This window comes from Pristiophorus japonicus, chromosome 3 (assembly GCF_044704955.1).
Source record: "Pristiophorus japonicus isolate sPriJap1 chromosome 3, sPriJap1.hap1, whole genome shotgun sequence".
Classification (NCBI taxonomy): domain Eukaryota; kingdom Metazoa; phylum Chordata; class Chondrichthyes; family Pristiophoridae; genus Pristiophorus; species Pristiophorus japonicus.
The window spans coordinates 107,210,724-107,226,845 of NC_091979.1; the positions used below are offsets into that span (position 1 = coordinate 107,210,724).

General features: G+C 45.1%; 1 protein-coding gene across 1 annotated transcript in view; it reads left to right on the top strand.

Moving 5' to 3' along the window:
- kalrna (kalirin RhoGEF kinase a) overlaps window positions 1-16,122 on the top strand; it is a 989,478-nt gene that overhangs the window by 814,023 nt on the left and 159,333 nt on the right. Inside the window, exons 36-37 of the mRNA XM_070875649.1 lie at window positions 9,497-9,780; window positions 11,203-11,355. Of these exons, the coding sequence (XP_070731750.1) occupies window positions 9,497-9,780; window positions 11,203-11,355 (437 nt within the window). The remainder of the gene's footprint in view (window positions 1-9,496; window positions 9,781-11,202; window positions 11,356-16,122) is intronic.

The window sequence follows — 16,122 nt, forward strand, 5'->3', positions numbered from 1 at the left end:
ATGAGTTCTGATGTGACTGTACAGTCCAATACGAGAACCACAGTCTCTGTCACAGGTGGGGCAGATAGTCGTTGAGGGAAGGGGTGGGTGGGACTGGTTTGCCGCGCGCTTTTTCTGCTGCCTGCGCTTGATTTCTGCATGCTCTCGGCGTTGAGACTCGAGGTGCTCAGCGCCCTCCTGGATGTGCTTCCTCCACTTAGGACAGTCTTTGGCCAAGGACTCCCAGTTGTCAGTGGGGATGTTGCACTTTATCAGGGAAGCTTAGAGGGTATCCTTGTAAAGTTTCTGCTGGTCCACCGTTGGCTCATTTGCCGTGAAGGAGTTCCGAGTACAGCGCATGCTTTGGGAGGCTCGTGTCTGCCATGCGAACGATGTGGCCTGTTCAGCGGAGCTGATCTAAGTGTGGTCAGTGCTTCGATGCTGGGGATGTTGGCCTGAGCGAGGACGCTGATGTTGGTGCATCTGTCCTCCCAGGGGATTTGTAGGATCTTGCGGAGGCATCGTTGGTGATATTTCTCTGTACATGGAGGCATCGTTGGTGATATTTCTCCAGCGACTTGAGGTATCTACTGTACATGGTCTATGTTTCTGAGGAGGACAAGTATCACTACAGCCCTGTAGACCATGAGCTTGGTGGCAGTTTTGAGGGCCTGGTCTTCAAACACCCTTTTCCTCAGGTGGCAGAAGGCTGTACTAGCGCACTGGAGGCGGTGTTGGATCTCGTCGTCAATGCCTGCTCTTGTTGATAGGAGGCTCCTGAGATATGGGAAGTGGTCCACGTTGTCCAGGGCCATGCCGTGGATCTTGATGACTGGGGGACAGTGCTGTGCGGTAAGGACAGGCTGGTGGAGGACTTTTGTCTTGCAGGTGTTTAGCGTGAGGCCCATGCTTTCGTACGCTCAGTAAATACGTCGACTATGTCCTGGAGTTCAGCCACTGTATGTGCGCAGACGCAGACGTCGTCTGTGTACTGTAGCTCGACGACAGAGGTTAGGGTGGTCTTGGACTTGGCCTGGAGATGGCGGAAGTTGAACAGGTTCCCACTGGTTCTGTAGATTAGTTCCACTCCAGCGGGGAACTTGTCGACTGTAAGGTGGAGCATGGCGGTGAGGAAGATTGACAAGAGGGTTAGGGCGATGATGCAGCCCTGTTTGACCCCAGTCCGGATGTGAATTGGGTCTGTGATGGATCCGTTGGTAAAGATCATGGCCTGCGTGTCGTCGTGGAGCAGGCAGAGGATGGTGATGCACTTTTGGGGGCATCCGAAATGGATTATCCATGGAATCATTGAAGGTTACAGCACGGAAGAAGGCCATTTGGCCCATTGAGACCATGGCCTGCTCTCTGCAAGAGCTAATCCCACTCCCCCGCCCTTTTCCCGTAGCCCTGCAAATGTTTTCTTTCAGGTACTTATCCAACTCCCTTTTGAAAGCAGTGATTGAGTCTGCCTCCCCTTTCAGGCAGTGCATTCTAGATCCTAACCATTCGTTGCGTAAAACATTTTTTTCTTATGTCGCCTTTGGATATTCTGTCAATCACCTTAAATCTGTGTCCTCTGGTTCTCGACTCTTTGGCCAATGGCAACAGTTTCTCTCTCTATCTACTCTGTCCAGACCCCTCATGATTTTGAACACCTCGATCAAATCTCCTCTCAATCTTCTCTGCTCTAAGGAGCACAACCCCAGCTTCTCCAGTCTATCCACATAACTGAAGTCCCTCATCCCTGGAATCACTATTTTAAATCTTTTCTGCACCCTCTCTAAGGCCTTCACATCCTTCCTAAAGTGTGGTGCCCAGAATTGGACACAAAACTAGTGTTTTATACAGGTTCATCATAATTTCCATGCTTTTGTACTCGACCTCTATTCATTAAGCCCAGGATCTCGGGAGGTTTTTTAACCACTTTCCCAACCCGCCCTGCTACCTTTAACGATTTGTGTACATGTACCCTCAGGTCTCTCTGTTCATGCACCCACTTTAGGATTGTACCCTTTGGTTTATATTTCCTCTCCTCATTCTTTCTACCAAAATGTATCACTTCACACTTTTCTGCGTTAAATTTCATCTGCCACGCGTCCGCCCATTACACCAGCCTGTCTGTCCTTTTGCAGTCGATAACTATCATCCTCACTATTCACTATACTTCCAAGTTTTGTGTCATCTGCAAATTTTGAAATTGTCCCCTGCACACCCACATCCTAGTCATTACTATATATCAAGAAAAGCAGTGGTCCTTGTGCCGACCCCTGGGGAACACCACTGTGTACCTTCCTCCAGTCTGAAAAACAACCGTTCACCACTACTCTCTGTCACTTAGCCAATTTGGTATCCATGCTGCCACTGTCCCTTTTATTTCATGGGCTTCAACTTTGCTGGCAAACCTATTGTGTGGCACTTTGTTGAACGCCTTTTGGAAATCCATGTATATCACATCAACTGCATTGCCCTAATCCACCCTCTCTGTTACCTCATCATAAAACTCAATCAATTTGATTAAACACGATTTGCCTTTAACAAATCCATGCTGACTTTCCTTAATGAATCCACACTTGTCCAAGTGACTGTTAATTTTGTCCCTGATTATTGTTTCTAAAAGCTTCCCCACTACTGAGGTTAAAGTGACCAGCCTATAGTTGCTGGGTTTATCTTTATATCTTATTTTGAACAAGGGTGTAACATTTGCAATTCTCCAGTTCTCTGGCACCACCCCCATTTCTAAGGAGGATTGGAAGATTATGGCCAGTACCGCTGTGATATTTTCCTTCACTTCCCTCAGCATCCTAGGATGCATCCCATCCAGTCCTGGTGACTTATCTACTTTAAATACAGCCAGCCTTTCTAGTACCTAGTCTTTGTAAATTCTTATCCCATCCAGTATCTCCTCTACCTTCTCCTTTACTATGTCTATAGCAGCATCTTTTTCCTTGGTCACTCCAGGAACTTTAGCTCATAAATCTAGGCTGACACTCCAGTGCAATACTGAGTGAGTGCTGCACTGTCGTAGGTGCCGTCTTTCGGATGAGACGTTAAACCGAGGCCTCGTCTGCTCTCAGATGGACGTAAAATAAAAAAGGAACGGTGGCTCAACTGTGGCTATCAAGGGAAATCAGGGATAGTATTAAAGCCAAGGAAGTGGCATACAAATTGGCCAGAAATAGCAGCGAACCCGGGAACTGGGAGAAATTTAGAACTCAGCAGAGGAGGACAAAGGGTTTGATTAGGCAGGGAAAATAGAGTACGAGAGGAAGCTTGCAGGGAACATTAAGGCGGATTGCAAAAGTTTCTATAGATATGTAAAGAGAAAAAGGTTAGCAAAGATAAACATAGGTCCCCTGCAGTCCGAATCAGGGGAAGTCATAATGGGGAACAAAGAAATGGCAGACCAATTGAACAAGTACTTTGGTTCGGTATTCACTAAGGAGGACACAAACAACCTTCCGCATATAAAAGGGGTCAGAGGGTCTAGTAAGGAGGGGGAACTGAGGGAAATCCTTATTAGTCGGGAAATTGTGTTGAGGAAATTGATGGGATTGAAGGCCGATAAATCCCCAGGGCCTGATGGACTGCATCCCAGAGTACTTAAGGAGGTGGCCTTGGAAATAGCGGATGCATTGACAGTCATTTTCCAACATTTCATAGACTCTGGATCAGTTCCTATGGTGTGAAGGGTAGCCAATGAAACCTCACTTTTTAAAAAAGGGGGGAGAGAGAAAACAGGGAATTATAGACCAGTCAGCCTGACATCGGTAGTGGGTAAAATGATGGAATCAATTATTAAGGATGTCATAGCAGCGCATTTGGAAAGAGGTGACATGATAGGTCCAAGTCAGCATGGATTTGTGAAAGGGAAATCATGCTTGACAAATCTTCTGGAATTCTTTGAGGATGTTTCCAATAGAGTGGACAAGGGAGAACCAGTTGATGTGGTGTATTTGGACTTTCAGAAGGCCTTCGACAAGGTCCCACACAAGAGATTAATGTGCAAAGTTAAAGCACATGGGATTGGAGGTAGTGTGCTGATGTGGATTGAGAACTGGTTGTCAGACAGGAAGCAAAGAGTAGGAGTAAATGGGTACTTTTCAGAATGGCAGGCAGTGACTAGTGGGGTACCGCAAGGTTCTGTGCTGTTTACATGGTACATTAATAATTTAGACGAGGGGATTAAATGTAGTATCTCCAAATTTGCGGATGACACTAAGTTGGGTGGCAGTGTGAGCTGCGAGGAGGATGCTATGAGGCTGCAACGTAACTTGAATAGGTTAGGTGAGTGGGCAAATGCATGGCAGATGAAGTATAATGTGGATAAATGTGAGGTTATCCACTTTGGTGGTAAAAACAGAGAGATAGACTATTATCTGAATGGTGACAGATTAGGATAAGGGGAGGTGAAACGAGACCTGGGTGTCATGGTACATCAGTCATTGAAGGTTGGCATGCAGGTACAGCAGGTGGTTAAGAAAGTAAATGGCATGTTGGCCTTCATAGTGAGAGGATTTGAGTACAGGGGCAGGGAGGTTTTGCTACAGTTGTACAGGGCCTTGGCGAGGCCACACCTGGAGTATTGTGTACAGTTTTGGTCTCCTAACTTGAGGAAGGACATTCTTGCTATTGAGGGAGTGCAGCGAAGGTTCACCAGACTGATTCCCGGGATGGCGGGATTGACATGTCAAGAAAGACTGGATCAACTGGGCTTGTATTCACTGGAGTTCAGAAGAATGAGAGGGGATCTCATAGAAACGTTTAACATTCTGACGGGTTTAGACAGGTTAGATGCTTGAAGAATGTTCCCAATGTTGGGGAAGTCCAGAACCAAGGGTCACAGTCTAAGGATAAGGGGTAAGCCATTTAGAACCGAGATGAGGAGAAACTTCTTCACCCAGAGAGTGGTGAACCTGTGGAATTCTCTACCACAGAAAGTTGTTGAGGCCAATTCACTAAATATATTCAGAAAGGAGTTAGATGTAGTCCTTACTACTAGGGGGATCAAGGGGTATGGCAAGAAAGCAGGAATGGGGTACTGAAGTTGCATGTTCAGCCATGAACTCATTGAATGGCAGTGCAGGCTCGAAGGGCCGAATGGCCTACTCCTGCACCTATTTTCTATGGCCCCAAGTTTCGTCATGATTTGCTCCTGATTTTTAGTTTGCTCCAGTTCTAGTCAGTTAGAACAGTTTCACTTTGGAACAGAATTTTTTTTTCAAAAGGGAGCGTGTCCGGCCACTTACGCCTGTTTTCAAAGTTTCGGCAGTGAAAACTTACTCCATACTAACTTAGAATGGAGTAAGTGAAGATTTTTGTACGCTCGAAAAAACCTTGTCTACACTTTAGAAAATCAGGCATAGGTTACAAATCAGGCGTAGGGAATGGAGCGGGGGGGGGGGTTTAAAGGGAAGTTTACAAACATTAAACACTTCAGTTTTACAAATAAAGAGCCATCATCAATAATAAATGATAAAAACATCAATAAATCAACCAATAAATCAATCAAAAAAAATTAATCAGAAATAAGTTTTTTAAAAAACCAATAAATAAAACATTTTCTACTTACCGACTGCAGCACCCGGAGCCCTCCAACAGCGTGCTGGAATGCCCCCCCCAGTGTGTCTCTGTCAGTGTCTCTATCTCTCTGTCTGTCTGTCTGTGTGTGTCTCTCACTCTCTGTCCGGGAGTCGGGACGGTGTCGGGTCCGGTGCGGGGGGGGTGGGAGTCGGGTCCGGTCCGTTTGGGGGGTGCGGGGGGAGCGGGAGTCGGGTCGGTGTCGGGGTCGGTCGAGGGGCGGCGGGGGTGGGGGGGGATGCTTCGGGCCCCTCCCACACAGTTTTGGGCGCCTGGCGCTACTGCACATGCGCGCCCACTGTAGCGCGCATGCGCAGAGGTCCCGGCACTGTTTTCAGCGCAGGGACCTGGCTCCGCCCCCTACAGCCGAGCTGCAAACGACCAGCAGGGAGCCGGAGAATCTGGAAGTTCTTTTTCGGTGCACTTTGTGGCGCGAAAAACGGGCGTCCAGGACGGGACTGCGCCGTTCTAGGCGCGGCTCGAAACTTGGGCCCAATGTTTCTATGTTTCTAAAAGATCCCATGGCAGTATTTTGAAGAAGAGCAGGGGTTATCCCCTATGTCCTGACCAATATTTATCCCTCAATCAACATAACAAAAACAGATTATCTGGTCATTATCACATTGCTGTTTGTGGGAGTTTGCTGTGCACAAGTTGGCTGCCACGTTTCCCACATTACAACAGTGACTACACTCCAAAAGTACTTCATTGGCTGTAAAGCGCTTTGAAATCCAAAAGTCTTTCTTTTGGTGAAGACAGATGCAAAGTACTCATTTAGTACCTCAGCTATACCTTCTGTCTCCATTCATAGCTCTCCTTTTTGGTCCCTAATTGCCCCACCCCTCTTCTTAATACCCGTTTACTATTTATATGCCAATAGAAGACTTTTGGATTTCCTTTTATGTTATTTTCATACCCTCTCTTTGCCCCTCTTCTTTTCTTTTTCATTCTCCTTTGAACTCTTTATATTTAGCCTGATTCTCAGATGTATTCTCAACCTGACATCTGTCGTAAGTGCTCTTTTTCTGCTTCATCTTACTCTCTATCTCTTTCGTCATCCAGGGAGCTCTGACTTTAGTTACCCTACCTTTCCCCCTATTGGGAATGTACTTTGACTGTACCGGAACTATTTCCCCTTTAAAGGCAACCTATTGGAATTCGTGGCACGTGGTGTGGGTAATGGCGGCGGCGGCCTTCCTGTCCTCTCCAGCAGCTCACCAAGGAGCAAGATGGAGCGGGGTGCAGCAAAACAAAAGCGAACAGGGCCCCAATGGCTCCCACCCTCACCCTCCACACCTCGGGTCCCTCACCACCTCTCCTGAGGGTGCTGGTCAGCACCGAGCTTAAGGCTCACATCTCACCGTTGGCAACTAGGCCCATACAGTAGAGCCTGGTCTCCAGTCGTCTCAGACCCCCTTGCCACTGGGTCAAGACCTCGCTCTACCAAGCCTGTGTGGTAGCCGGTGAGCAACAGCTATCTCACGTTAAAAGAACTCATGCTCAGGCATCTTCCACCCTTCAAAATGAAGTTCGGGACCTGGACTGTTTTACCTGCCAATCTTTGATTCTAATTTACTTGGGCCAGATCCATTCTTATCCCACTGAAATGTGTCTTCCTCCAATTAAGTATTTTTACTCTAGATTGCTCCCTGTCCTTTTCCATAGCTAATCTGAATCTTATGATACTATGATCGTTGTTCCCTAAATGTTCACCTACTGACACTTTCTCCACTTGCTTTACCTCATTCCCCAGAACCAGATCCAGCAATGCCTCCTCCCTCTTTGGGCCGGAAACGGACTGATCAAGAAAATTCTCCTGAACACATTTCAGAAATTCTTCCCCCTCTCTGCCCTTTACACTATTACTATCCCAGTCTCTGTTAGAATAGTGTAGTCTCCCATTATCACTACTCTATAGTTCTTGCATCTCTTTGTAATTTCTCTGCAAATTTGCTCCTCCATATTTTTCACACTTGGTGGCGGCCTATAGAATACACCTAGTAGTGTACTGGCACCTCTATTATTTCTTTACTTTAACCAAATAGATTCTGTCCTTGACCCCTCCAGGACATCCTCTCTCTCCAGTACTTTAACCTTCTCCTTAACCAATACTGTCATACCACCTCCTATATTTCCTTCCCTATCTTTCATGAACACCCTATATCCAGGAATATTTAATATCCAATCCTACCCTTTTTTGAGCCAGGTCTCCGTTATTGCCATGACATCATATTCCCATGTGGCTCTTTGCACCTGCAGATCATCAACTTTTTTTCTATGCTTCGTGTGTTCGCATACATACACTGTAAGTTATCTTAGACCATCCTGTATTCTCTCCTAGTCTGACCCCACCTAATACCTTACTATTTCTTGCTTTAGTGCTATCCGTCTCTCCCAATCTTTTGTGCCCTTTGTTTCTCCTTTCTAATGCTACATCCTGGTGCCCATCCCCTTGCCAACTTAGTTTAAACTCTCTCCAATAGCACCAGCAAACCTCCCCACGAGGATATTGGTACCGGCTCTGTTGAGGTGCAACCTGTACAGGTCCAGAAAGATAACTAAGGGAAAGAAAGTGTTTCAAGATTTTTTTAATCAGCTTGAAATCTACAACTTCATTTCATATTTTTCAGGAACAGCTTTTCAATAAGCATTGAAATAAGTATTGTAGCTTTTTTTTACTTCTCCAGTTCTTTAACTGATTTAGGATATTTCAGTCTATCTATCCGTATCATGAAAGCCTTTGTCAGAAATGTATCTGCGTTTTGTGTCCTGTCCGCGCATTCTATGTGTGAGATAGAAGCATCATGGGTTGTTTTCACCCTGTTTCTCCAGAACTACAATGCGAAGGGCACACTGTGATACTCTGTGTTTTGTGACGAGCAGACAGAAAATTACTGGTGTTTCTACTTTCTGACGCCAGCTCCTGTACCTGCTGCACGAGGAGCTTATTGGGTGCTGGCAATCTTCCCCATAAACTGTGACTCTTCATTCCATCATGCCTTGCAGTATGGATGGCTGGGCTGCAAAGCTGCCTTTTCTCGGTCTGCAACCAATATTCTTCACCAGTTTTGCACAGTTATCATCTGCTTTAACTTTCCCAGTGCTCGCTTAGCTGTTTAAATGCCTCCTGATTCCAGTTTCCAGCTGATTCATGATGATTATTCTCCTTTTCACTGGCTGGGCTGCTTTGTAGGAGTTAAAACCTACTATTTAGCCCACATAGAGGAAACTGGAGAATTTGTGGTAAGCTTTTCTCTATGTAACCATCAAAAATAAATGTAACCTTCAGTTAACTGTGTAATGGTGCATGAACAGGGATGGATTGCCAGATGCCCAAAAGCTCCTGGGAGCTGTTGTCAACCCAAGGAGGTCTGGGGCCACCACAGTCCCAACAGGCTGCCAGTGAAAGCCTGCCGCAAGCCTGCACAATTAGGGGAATCACATAGGACTAGTAGGTTATACATCTTAAATATACAATCCAACTACTTATTGCAGTAGCCTACCATTGTTTGGCATGCAACAGTGATTTAAGTTTTCATTTTTATTTCTCCCCATTTTTTGGTTCTTGACCTCTTCCCCCGCCCCGCCCCGCCTCCCGCTCCTTGCCCAACTGTACCATTCTCCAGGTTTAAGGGTGGGTAAACTGGACCTTCTGCAGCAAGAAGTAAGAATGGAGTTGGAGTCTCACTAAATGACTATCCCACTATTTTATTCATTCCCATGGCTAAGACCAAGAACTTGTGATGTGCTGAGTTATAGATAATTTATTATCTCCAAATCCATGCACATATCAGTTTAGATTGCATAAAAAAGTGGATGTGCACAATACAACCAATAATCTCATTAGGATGTCTAGAAAGTGAAGTATATAGAACAAAGTTACATTTATGAATTCTGATCGAAGGTTGGTAAAATAATTTTTTATCCATTCTGATTCTAGAAACTTATTCACCGAATGACAATGGAGCCAAGTCTGAATCTGTTTCAAACCTTCAGCCTCAGCCTTCGTTAAGTTCCATGCAGAATTCCCCAGGACCCAAACGTTCAGGAAACACGCTGAAGAAATGGCTGACTAGCCCTGTCCGTAGACTCAGCAGTGGCAAGGCAGATAACAGGAAGATTGTCAAGCAGAAAAGAGGCAGGAATGGCAAGACAAGCGTAGATCCAGCATCTCCCAAAACAGGGGAGAATGAAAATGCACCTCAGGAGGACAGTGCAGATGAGGTATGTTGTTGTTTTTGTACAGCTCCACTCTGGGTGTTCTTGGGGGGCGGGGGGGGTATAATCTTATTTCCAGCCCTGAAATAAAACAAAGATATTGTGAGCCGAGTCTATACTAAAACTGGTACATGGATAATGCACTTTCTGTTGGCTCAGTTGCGAGGAACTGTGGAACTGAGCAATAGAATTCCCCAGGTTCAATTCCTGCTGTTTCTGAGTTCATTGATCTGGGCGGGATCGGTGGTAGGGTGTTTCATTTGGACTCAGCTGGGATAAGGAAAGGAAAAATTGATCAGGGTCTCAGCTCCCAATTGCTATCAAGTAAACCTTGCGGGTATGTGTCATTGGAGGGGAGTGGGGGGTGGGACGGGTTTGGCAGGTGTGGGGTGGGCAAGAGTGACAGATTTGGGCTCAGTTGCAATGTTCTCTGACACTCACTGTCCAAGCTCACACATGAAGAATGGCAGTTTGGGTGAGTTATTGCAGGGCTCCTGGTGCCTGTAGAACTGTACTCAGAACATGAGTATATGCAGGACAAGAGCAGAAAAATGGAGGAGGATAAACATTATCGGTGGAAACGTTTGGGGATGGTAACATCCGGGAGGCAGGACAATCTGCGGCAGACGCGGAAGTCCCGCCCCACTCAAAAAATTTGGGTTACTGCCCCCGCCCCCCGTGTACTGCACGTCCCTTCTGGGGCGATAGTGCAGTGGACGGGTTAAGTGTGGGGCACAGCGCTACACACTGGGCCCTGTAGCTCTGCTGCGTAGGAAGGACTCTTCCCTTCATTAAAGGGAAGGGCCCAAGCTGCAAACTCTTCAGGGATGAAACAGGCCTCCATGGACCACCGGGGAGCGGGGGAGCCATGCCAGCAGCCCAGCATGGATCCCGCGATCGAGGCGGCAATTTTTTTTTATTGGCTGCCACCTCCTCTTTAAGTAGCGCCTCACGAGCGACCTGCAGACTCATGTTCCCTGAAGCTGTCGCTGGCATCGCCCACCTCAGCTTTAGGGGCCGCTCCCCATTTTTGTTCCGGGATGAAAACGGGGCACTGCGCACGGTGATGGCGTCACAGCGGAGCGGGACGCTATGAGTTACTACCACCACTAAACTCCCGCGGAATTTAGCAGGAGTCATTAACCGTGCCGTGCCCAGGCGAAAAGTTGTTTGTGCCCTGGTGCACTAACGGGAGGCACAAACTACCCAAACTTCTAGGCTATATACTTGTACTAAGTTGAAAGCAAAGCATTTTAGTTGTGTTTATACTGACAAGAAACTGTTTAAAAAAAACTAAAGAATCTTATTCAAGGCTATATATATATATATGTATGTATATAAGCCTTTTACAAGACTTTAAATCAACAATGATTTTTGGAGTCTATGAAATATATATTGTTTGATCTTTTATGGATTTTCTCTTAACAGAAGGGAAGGAAAGATGAACCACCCAGTGGCACTTTATCCAAGTCTTCATCTGGAATGCAGAGTGGAGGAGAAGATGAGCCAGATGATGAGTCCCATACCCCTCTTCCTCCCCCGATGAAAATCATCGACAATGATCCTTCACCAGAGGATTGCGTATGTACCTCAGCAGTCTAACATTAGCACACTCATGAATCAATTTATCTTGGAGAAAAATAAAATGGTACTTTGACACTCTCATTTTTACTTGCAACTGTGGTGATTTGGCCTCCCACATTGTGAAAGGTCAGGTGAACAAACTGATGATTCTCTGTAATTTACACAGAATTGCTCTTTTTTGTCAAATTTTTATCTCGTAATATTCCTGTGAAGTGCCTTGGGACGTTTCACTATGTTAAAGGTGCTATATAAATACAATGTGTTGTTTTTGTACTCAGCCAATAACTGCTTTTGTTTCACCCCTCCCAAAATGACACATTCTGTTTCTATAAAATGGCTCGCCTAATAGCATACAGTTAACACAACTCCTTATGCACAGGATTAATGAATCATGATTATTTCATCCCAAAAGTATTGTGAAGAAACCATCTTAACTGTTGCACTACTTGGCAAAATGAAATTGTTTGACAGGGCAGGTATGCAAGAGATCAGATGATGGGGTGAAATTGTTCTTGGGCAGGAGCTTGAAAACAATCAATAGCAAATTGAAAGTGCCCGTTACACACCATCCAGTTTTCTTGTCCAATGGAAAAGAAATGAGTTGCTGAATCTTTACTGCCCAAACCGATTTCGCCCCCACGTGTTGATATAACACAATTTAAACTAACATCCTCTGTGGTGAAGTAGGTCTTACAGAACCTAATATACTATTTCAGAACTTGACTCAGCAAATTGTGGCCTCCACCCTTTTTCAGGCAGAGCACCCATAAATGGGCCAAGAAATCACAGATCTGTAAACATTGCAAATATCCCAGTAGTGACGAATATTTTACTGCTAGCAAACTTGGAGGGAAACCGTGCAACAATGGTGGTTCACATCCACCAATCGTTGAAGGTGGCAGAACAAGTTTAATAGAGGTGTTCAAAATTGTGACGGGTTTTGATAGGGAAGAAACTGTTGCCACTGGCAGGAGGACATAGATTTAAAATAACTGTAGAAACTGCCTGGGGGAAGATGAGATTTTTTTTACTCAGTGAGTTATGATAATCTGCAATGCATTGCCTCAAAGGGCGGTGGAAGCACATTCAGTATTAACTTTGAAAAGGAAATGGATCTCTACTTAAAAAGGGAAATATTTGAGAGGCAATGGCAAAGAGCAGGGGAGTGATACTAATTGGTAGCTCTTTCAGCGAGTCAGCACAGGCTCAATGGGCCAAATGGCCTCCTCCTGTGCTGTTTGATTCTATGGGGGAAATTTTAACCCCCAAAAACGGGCGGGTTGGGGTTGGGTGAATGGCTAAAGTATTTAAATAAAATGGAATCCCGACCCAAACTCGTCTCCAATCCACCCACTTCCGGTTTTAAGGGAGGCAGGACAGAGGGCGAGCAGCCAACTCATTGCCGGGAGACGGATCACCCATTTAAACATAATGAGGCTGGCGTGCCTCAGATTTAGATAGAAACATAGAAACATAGAAAATAGGTGCAGGTGTAGGCCATTCGGCCCTTCGAGCCGGCACCACCATTCAATAAGATCATGGCTGATCATTCACCTCAGTACCCCTTTCCTGCTTTCTCTCCATACCCCTTGATCCCTTTAGTCGTAAGGGCCATATCTAACTCACTCTTGAATATATCCAATGAACTGGCATCAACAACTCTCTGCGGCAGTGAATTCCACAGGTTAACAACTCTGAGTGAAGATGTTTCTCCTCATCTCAGTCCTAAATGGCTTACCCCTTATCCTTAGACTGTGACCCCTGGTTCTGGACTTCACCAACATCGGGAGCAATCTTCCTGCATCTTAACCTGTCCAGTCCTGTCAGAATTTTATATGTTTCTATCTTTTTAAACTCCAGTGAATACAGGCCCAGTCGATCCAGTCTCTCCTCATATGTCAGTCCCAGCATAACCAGCATTTCAATTTTAACTGTGGCTGGTCAGGTTTCTCAGGCCTTGGAGAAACTGCCAGCCAAAGTATGGCAAGGACTGCTGATTCAGGATGTAAGTGCCTTTACACTTACCTGCTGGATCCAGCATCCATGCCTCCCCCACCCCCCCCCCCCCCCAGAGGCCTCCGAATCCCCCACACGAGGCCTCCGATTGCCTTCTCAGACTCCGCCCCAATCCTCTCTCCCTCCCCCCTACCCAATCCTTCTCCAGCCCCCGACCACCCCACCCCGGCCCTCACCCGATCATTGCCTCCCTCCTCTCTGCACCCTAGTGCCACAGGCCTACCCGCCTGCAGCCATCTCTCCATCTGGCTGACTGCTGGGGGTGGAAACGGATCATTGAAATGCTAATGAGACTCTGCCTGCGGGTAACTCGCCTCCCACTTATAATTCTGGCATATCATTCAAATTCTGCTTGGGCACAGAACAGTATTTGATTAGATGACTGAATATTAAATTCTTACACCTCCTAGTGGTCAGCTGGAGTGGCATTGACAGACATTTGGCAGCAAGGACTAAATGCATTTATTTTGAGGTTCATTCTGCATTATAGCCTTGTATTAGATTTTTCATACTAAGGTCTCCAAAAGTCTTATTGCCATTTTTGAAGATACAATGGGATCTGTTACAATTGTTGATTTTTATCAGTATCTGGGGTCATGGTGGATGCTCGGTTTAGCCTGGACACATTCTTTCAGGACCAGGCAGAGAAGGGGCGAAAGGCACTATGGTGTTTCATCAGTGACAGAAAATTGCCAGTGCAGATTAACCTTGTGGTTTAAGGAATATGTACGACTAGCTCTCCTTCATGGTTCAGAACTCTAAGGCATGCAATAGAAGGCTTTTCCCTGGCCTGTTGTTAGACCCAGGACCAATCTAAAAGGTGGATTTAGGGCAAAAGAGAGATATGGGAGTCCTTTGGCTTACATTGATCTGTCACTGAATATCCTGAGGGGCAGTCAGCCTCACAATGGGCACTTCTCTTTGCTAAAGCCCTTCACGTTACGATCTGGATTAAGCAGTTGGTGACAAACAAGCCTGATATGATGTATTGGATTTGGATATTTGGAACGCATTGGCATAGCATGAGCAATCCTGTGTAGGTTCATCCATTATTCCACAGACAAGATGTCCCTCATATTGTTGATAGGGGAAGTCTACAAATGGAGACAACAGTTGCTGGAAGGCATTACCTAGAGGCTAGTTATGAGAACACATGTCAAGGGTTAAAGAGATAATTGAATGTAATTGGTGGAATTGAGCTGTGGAATTTAACATGCAGGTAACTTTGTGTAGTAGCTTTACTAAGTTAGTACCTCATTCTAATGTATGCCTGGTGTTGCTTCTGGCATGGCCTGCCACACTCCCTATTGAATCACTGTTGATCTTCTGTTTGAATGGAGATGGAAGAATTAGGGATGTGTCAGGCCAGGAGTTTATGGCGGTGTACAATTTTGCAGCTGCTAATGACCCACAACGCTTCGTAGGTGCCCAGTTTTGGGCTGCCGGCTCCGTTATCAGTGTAATCTGTTTAGCATGATGGTAGTACAGGTACCACAATACACGATAGGTGGTGTCCTCACAATGAAGGTGAGACTCTGTTTTTACAAGGACTGCACAGCAATCATTCCAACCAATGTCGCCGTGAACAGACATGCCTCTTAACAGATAGGTTCATAAGGACAAGGTCAAGCAAGTATTTCTTCATGTACCTTTTAGAACTTGGGCACCATGGTCAGTAGTGTTCCTTTTTTGGAGCTCTGCTTTTTTGCTTATTGCCCAGTTCTGTCCCCAGCTTTATTATAGACATCCAATCCTGTCAGCCATGGCATGCCTCTTGATTTCAGCCAGGCCTTGGCCTGCCTTCCAGCTTTTAGACCCAGCCTTATTCTAGATTATTTATCCATAAAAGGAAAAAAAAGTTTAAAAACATTAACTTTAAAAAAAATTGACTGAAATAATTTAATTTCATTAAAAGAATTAAATAATTTAAATGATAGCAGTGAAGGTGACTTTTTTTTCTCTTTCCCTTTTTCTAGTCAAGCAATTAGGATAATGCAGTTGATGGCAGAAGAGAGGCTGGTATGGAGTTGAGAGAGATAGATTGGAAGACAAATAGAAGACAGAATAGGCAACAGAAATTGTTACTGAGCAGGAGAGAAGCAGCATTACAGTTAAAAGAAAAGTGAGCAACAATTTTTTTCCTGTATGTGAGCAACTCTATGGGAGATCAACTAATTCTACACAGTGTTGCTGCACAACTTTGCGGACTATCATTTTTTTTAAAACAAAAACCATATGTGGCTTAATGAAAAATCTGGCCTTTTTAGAACAGTTTCATATGTTCTCTATTATATTCTCAGTAATTTACACAGAAGACAAGTTGATTGATAAATACATATAATCGTGACATTTCACCATAACAATATCAGTCTCTTCACAACAATGGTTCTGCACTGAACTGTTAATGTAATCATTACAAGTGAATTATTGGCAATCAAGGAAATTGACAAACTACTTCAAAGATGTACATACAGTACTAGTTGAACTGTTCTGGCATTGCTTATGGAATTTTTTTTTAAATTGTTATATTTTATGGCCTGGAGTTTCCACTCAATTGCGCTGCTTTTTTTTTTGGCGCCATTCCCCCGCTATCAGTGCAACCAACGCAAAAGATCAATGAATTTTAAATGCAAATTGTGTCCAGCGCAAATAGTTTCCACAATCTTTTGCATTAGTTTAAAAAACATGGACGCGCTTGTTTGTATTGCAAAAATGGACTACAGGCTCCGCCCCTTTTTCTGATTGGTC